Below are 6,000 nucleotides of genomic sequence, written 5' to 3'. Positions count from 1 at the left end.
CGTAAGCGCAGAAGCCTTGCTGAGGGTTCCAATTCTGAACTTTAAATAAAACAGGTTGTTTGTGGTGTATGGCTCAAATATACATGTAAAAAAAAACCAAGCTGTACACACAGCTCAATTGCATTGTGCAATATTTTTTATGTATTATAATAATTAGCAACTTAGTGATAACATTACTTTCTTTTAAAATGTTGAGAAATAACCTAGAGGTACACTATAAGAATATTTGGTACTAATCCATTTGCCTGCAAAGTTATAGAGAGAAAAATAAATGCTATTAAGCATATTGAAACATTTCAGTTGTTTTACTTGAGAGGTAGACATGCTGTTTGTATGGTTGGTAAAATCAGTAGTAAAGACAACCTAAACTTTGTCAGTATCATTTTAAGATGCTCACGCCATCTTATCTTCAAATATTGATGTCCCATATTATGTTTGATGGATCATGCCAGCACTTCCAAGAACCTAACACTGCATTGCATTAATGTTTTGAATGATCTTTGCTAAATGATTTAGATGGTTTTCCTGTGCATGGTATACCAAACACTCATTTTTTTTTCAAATGTTACTTGATTTCTGAAACTACAGCTACCCATAAGTAGCTCCAAACAAAGTATAATGTAGTTTTCAGACTGTTAAGGGTACTGTACTTGTGAGAATGTAATGGGAAAGCCTTCACATCCAGTAACGAGCTTAGGAAAGAAAATATGCGAGTACATACTGACCTAGAGGGGTTTTTTCCTCCTATTGAAAAACAATTGGCATTATAGTATGTTCATACTGTAGATCATGAAATGTATTCACTACTTAAGTATTAGTATATTAAAATGTATGCCTAATGTATTTTTGTTTATTTCTTCAGTTTGTTTACCTGTAAAAAGCCTTATTGTATCTTGTTTCCTTAAAAAAAAAAAGTAGTGGTTAGTACTTTATAGGTATTATCCTTAAACTCAGTGGTTTGACTGGTATTACTTTTATATGACATTAAAAGTATATGCTGCTTGACATGTTTTAAAGGAAAATATTTTTGAGTTGGAATAGGTGTGTAATTGGTAATTCATCTAACATTTTACATGGCAGTATTTTACATGCACTTTTCAGAAGTAAAGTTTAGTGTCAGTGTATAATATATTTTTCACCTTAGGACTAAATTCTCTCACCATGGAATATAAAGCAGAATTGTTATATCAACTTTTTTTTTCCTTTGAATCATTGTTACGCTCTTTTAATGTGGCCATATCTTTTGTATTTAATTTATTATCTATTGCTACGATAGATTCTATCGGATGCTGGAAGAAATACTTGTCAATTACCCCTTAGAATTATATACAGCTATTCTAGAGATTTTGCACAATAATTACCTCATTCAGTTGGTGTATTTTTATTCCAGTGATCATTTTATTATGATGTTTATGACACAGTCTTCTATCCAAATTTGGAAAAATTGTTTCTCAGACTTCAGTCTGAGATGGAACGTGGAAATGCTGAAGTCCGCTAAATGGGATTAATCAATTCTATCTAACACAGAAAAAAACAGGATCAATTTCAACGAAAGGGGACTGATATCCAGTAACATTTGTTCCCAACTTGTAAACACCAGCATTTGCAATTTGAAGGTCTGTGTAATTTGTGAACTGAACACATTTCAAATACCATACAAAAACTATGAGTAAACACTTGGTTTTTAAGATGCTGATACTTCATGTGATAAATTAAAGCCTTTAAACATAGGTTTCCATTCAATGCCACTACAGTACATAGATGAAAACCAAAACACTGTCAGAATGACCTGAGCTCTGATCCATTGTAGTGTCTGATGTTGTACCTAGTAAATGTAAGCATCATAAAAACTGTAGCCTAATAGCTATCACTGGAAAATGTCCAAATAAAAATACAACTGTAAGATATGCTTTGGATGTTTTTGTTTGCTTGCTTGCTTGCTCATAAGCTGGTTGTTGGCATAGTCCCCAGATGATCACATGGGTTCCCTCTGCCTTCATGGTAGATTTGGTGTTGACTGCCAAGGGAGTTGGTTAAAATCTGAGGACTGTATACACAACCATATACCAATAGTGTGCTGTAAACTGCTGTTCATGTTTGAAAATATTTTGTTTGATGGGATATTTTGTCACCAAATATTAACTCTTACTGAAATAAGAATTAAGATTCATACTTTGCTGAAACATTGTCTTCTGTGCCATGAAAGCTCTTTGGTGCCAGGCAGGAAGGGCGGGCTGGCGTGCCTCTGGGCATATATCTACCTGCCAAAACCTGATAGTAAACTTATTCAAATCTTCTTCCTCATGAAGGATATTTAAATACAATGCCTATTAGTGCCCTAAGCTTAATAAATTCAGTCCAAATTGTTTATCTTATTCTAAGTTTGCTAGAGAAGCTTCTTCACGGTGTCTTACAGGAAGGTGATTAATGTTTCTGTTGGTTTTCCCTACTCGGGCAGGAGTGGCTCCCTCTTGGCCACTCTGACTGCCAGCCACCTCGACGTTCCTAATCGTTAAAGCTGTGTCCAAGATGCCAGGTTTGCAATATAGGAAATGGGATTACTGGTCCTCTCCACGGTACTTAGGTCCCTGACAGTACCAGGCGCTAGCATGCAAGCTGTTTGCACAAGAAGCCCCGCTGAGCTGGGCATGCTTTGACCGGGCGCCGCAGGGCACTGAAGCGAGCCGGCCGCCTCAGGGTGCCCGGCGCCGGGAGCCGCCCTCCGCCTGGCGGGGAAGGGCCGTCCCCGCGTGGGTCGGGCCCGGGCTCCGCGCCGGGCCGCTGTCCCACGCCTCGAGGGCGGGCCTCGGCCACCTGCCGCTGCGGAACTTGCAGCACCACGTCCGTGCCCGCGGGTGTCCCGGAGCGGCGGCTGTGTCGCCATGGCGCTGGGCGAGCTCTACACCCAGGTGAGCGGGGCGGGGAGGGGCCCGAGGGGCGCTGGGCCGCCGTGGCCGGGGCGGCGCCTGAGGGGAGGCGGGGGCGCCCTCCTTCGCGCCCGCCGCGGGGGTAACGGCCGGCAGCCGAGGGGACGGGAAGGGGTGGCGGGGCCCGGCGGCCGTGGCCGCCTCGGCGCAGCGTCCTGGAAGGGCTCGGGCGCTCGAGCTGGCGGCGCCGGCGCGGGCAGGTGTCGAACCCGTCGCGTCACGAGCAGAGTTCCCTGGTTGGGACCTGATGGAGGGAGGGCGCCCGCCGTGTGTAAGGAGGGCGAGTCACCCGCACGGGACGGCTGCACATCTGAGCGGCTAGGAAATCCCGGGGAGCATGGGAAAATACTTCATTTTCAGAGAAATAGAAATACTCTTTTTTTTTTGAGACTCTCGGTGATCAGGTGTGTCTCCGATGTGCTGGCCGGCCATTCGGCAGTTTTAACAGCGCTTTCCTAACCTCTTAATCGCGAAGAGCTCGCCGGTTTTGTTACGCAGATATTGAATATTTGGCAGAACTTGGCACTAAAAGAACGAGTGTTCCTTTTAAATGCGACCGCTGTATTCTTCGCACGGTTTTTCCCTCTTTTCCTGTGGGCACCAGAGTGTTGTGACATCGAATTTGTTCACTTAGCCTTAAATTACAAAACATACATGCTTATTAACAGTCACATGTGGATATCTTCTATCACGAAGGCAGCTGCGGTAATAAACTCCCGTTCCACCTTGCGCTGCGGTGGTATTTATTCGTTTGTTGTGTCGGTACCGCACTCCGAGCAGCTGAAAGGACGAATGGTTGGGGGTTTTTTTAATCAGCAATAGTGTTAGGCAGGTGAAGGGGAGGAAGGAATGTGGGTGTAACTTGATACGAAAATGAGCAAACTCTCTTCTGTTTACTTGTGAGGCAGGGTTTGGAGAAGGCGAACTTTGGCAGGTCGGGTACATTTGCTAATGGAGGCTCCTGGAACTGCAGGGACCTTTCCTGAAGAATCAGCACTTTGATCACATGCTTTTTCCTCCCTTTCTTATCCATGACCTAGTGCAGTTCAATTTCTTAGGTGGGAACTATGTGCACCTGAGGCTATTTGGTGGTGATATCCTTAACTCACATAGAATAACAGCAAATAGAGATCAGATTAACAGCTGTGACTAGATAAGTATTTTTTATAAGCCTAATACCAGGCTCCTAATTTCCAGAGATTCCTATAGACCCCTTCTCATTTATCCCTCCTAATTTAATTCCATATTTCATATAAGCATGATTTGGACTTTGAGTTGAGTGATAAATGCTGAGAGAATTGCAAGCAAAAGGTTAGAAGTATTTAAAAGTGCCAGTGCCTGTGCAGGCATCGGCAAAAAAGAGGCTGCAAAATCAGCATGAGAAGTGAGCCAGCGATGTGCCCTCGTGGCCAAGAAGGCCAATGTCATCCTGGGATGCATCAAGAAGAGTGTGACCAGAAGGTCAAGGGAGGTTCTCCTCCCCCTCTACTCTGCCCTGATGAGGCCTCATCTGGAGTCCTGTGTCCAGTTTGGGCTCCCCAGCTCAAGAGGGACAGGGAACTTCAGGAGAGAGTCCAGTGCAGGGCCACCAAGACAATCAGGAGACTGGAGCATCTTCCTTATAATGAATGGCTGCAGGAACCAGGGCTGTTTAGCTTGGAGGAGACTGACGGGGGAACTCATTAGTTAGTATTTAAAAGGTGTATGTCAGGAAGATGGGGTGACACTTTTTTCTGTAGTGTCCAGTGATAGGACAAGGGGTAATGGACAAAAGCTGGAAGACAAAAAGTTCCACTTAAACATAAGGAAATCTGTTTTAAGGGTGAGGGAGCCCTGGCACAGGCTGCCCAGGGGGGATGTGGAGTCTACTGTGGAGGTTTTCAAAACCCACCTGGACACGTTCCTGTGCAGCCTGATTGAGGAGAACCTGCTTTAGCAGGGGGGGTGGACTAGATGGTCTCTAGAGATCCCTTCCAACCCCTACCATTCTATGATAAATGGCCACAATACAGCTATGTTTTGGCTATAGTAGATGCAAACGTAGCCATCGTAGTGGTTTGGGGTTGTCTAGAAAAGATCTTTGTGGGTTTGGATATTGTGTGAAAAAACACTGTCATGTTGAAGGCGTGAGCAAAGAGGTATTATAAAAGAGGCTCTTGTTTTGATTCGTGTTTATCACCTGACATGGGTGATCAGATTAGTGTACACTTGACACCAATCTATCTCCATTCTCAGAGATACTGTAAATTCAACTGGAGAGGTCACTGAGCAACCCAATATAACTTTCAGGATGTCCCTACTGAAGTCCTGCTTACCCTAAATCTTTTGGTGTTGATCCTCAGGGGTTGCAGTTGAGAGTTCTGAGGATCTGCTGGAGTTTCCAGGGCTTCCTCCAAACTGGAGAGAAAAAAAGGCATTTGTACCAAAACCAACAGCTGCAATACCAAAATGAGATGGGGTATGAGTCTCCAAGGTATCTGTGGGTATGCTGGCACTTCATTAAATCCTTGACTAGTGTTAATTTTTCAAGTAAGCAGCTGCAGCAGTTCTCATGGATTTATTTAAATGTATTTGATTTAAACTGACCATGAATACAGCTTAGAGCAGGGGAGTTAAGTTTAAGGTTCTGGCTATCAAAACAGCAAGATGCTAGAAGAATATTATACAGCATGGTTGCTTGTGTGAATAGGAATGTTTCTTTGCTTTCTAGTGTTACTTTATCACAAAGTAGAGGAGAGATGACCCATAAGAAACTCAGTACTAGCATGTACTGGTGATTTTCAGGTTTTTTTTCTGACAACACTGTCCCTCCACCCATCCTCAGTTTATATCCAGGTGTAATCTTCAATGTTATCTTCATTGCCATGCGATAACAGACTATATGGTATAAAACATATTTAAACCAAAGTTTAAAGAGAATGGTGGCATGTCAGTCTCAAACTGCAAGTCCCTGAACACAAGTGGTTTGAATGTTATTACACCTGTATCTATTAATGCATATTTGATACATTAGGGAGGCTTTTAGGAGTGCAGCTGCTTTGTTAAATCCTGGCAGGATGAGGAGGACACACTC

At 43.4% G+C, this 6,000-nt stretch overlaps 1 protein-coding gene across 1 annotated transcript in view; it reads left to right on the top strand.

The window, feature by feature from the left end:
• Window positions 1-2,809: 2,809 nt before the first annotated feature.
• Window positions 2,810-6,000, top strand: part of MYO5C (myosin VC) — a 36,364-nt gene continuing 33,173 nt past the window's right edge. Inside the window, exon 1 of the mRNA XM_062000387.1 lies at window positions 2,810-2,909. Coding sequence (XP_061856371.1) covers window positions 2,883-2,909 — 27 coding nt within the window. The 5' untranslated portion in view covers window positions 2,810-2,882. The remainder of the gene's footprint in view (window positions 2,910-6,000) is intronic.

This window comes from Colius striatus, chromosome 7 (assembly GCF_028858725.1).
Source record: "Colius striatus isolate bColStr4 chromosome 7, bColStr4.1.hap1, whole genome shotgun sequence".
Lineage (NCBI taxonomy): Eukaryota > Metazoa > Chordata > Aves > Coliiformes > Coliidae > Colius > Colius striatus.
The sequence above is the reverse complement of the archived record's forward strand: the minus strand, read 5'-3'. Positions and strand labels throughout refer to the sequence as shown.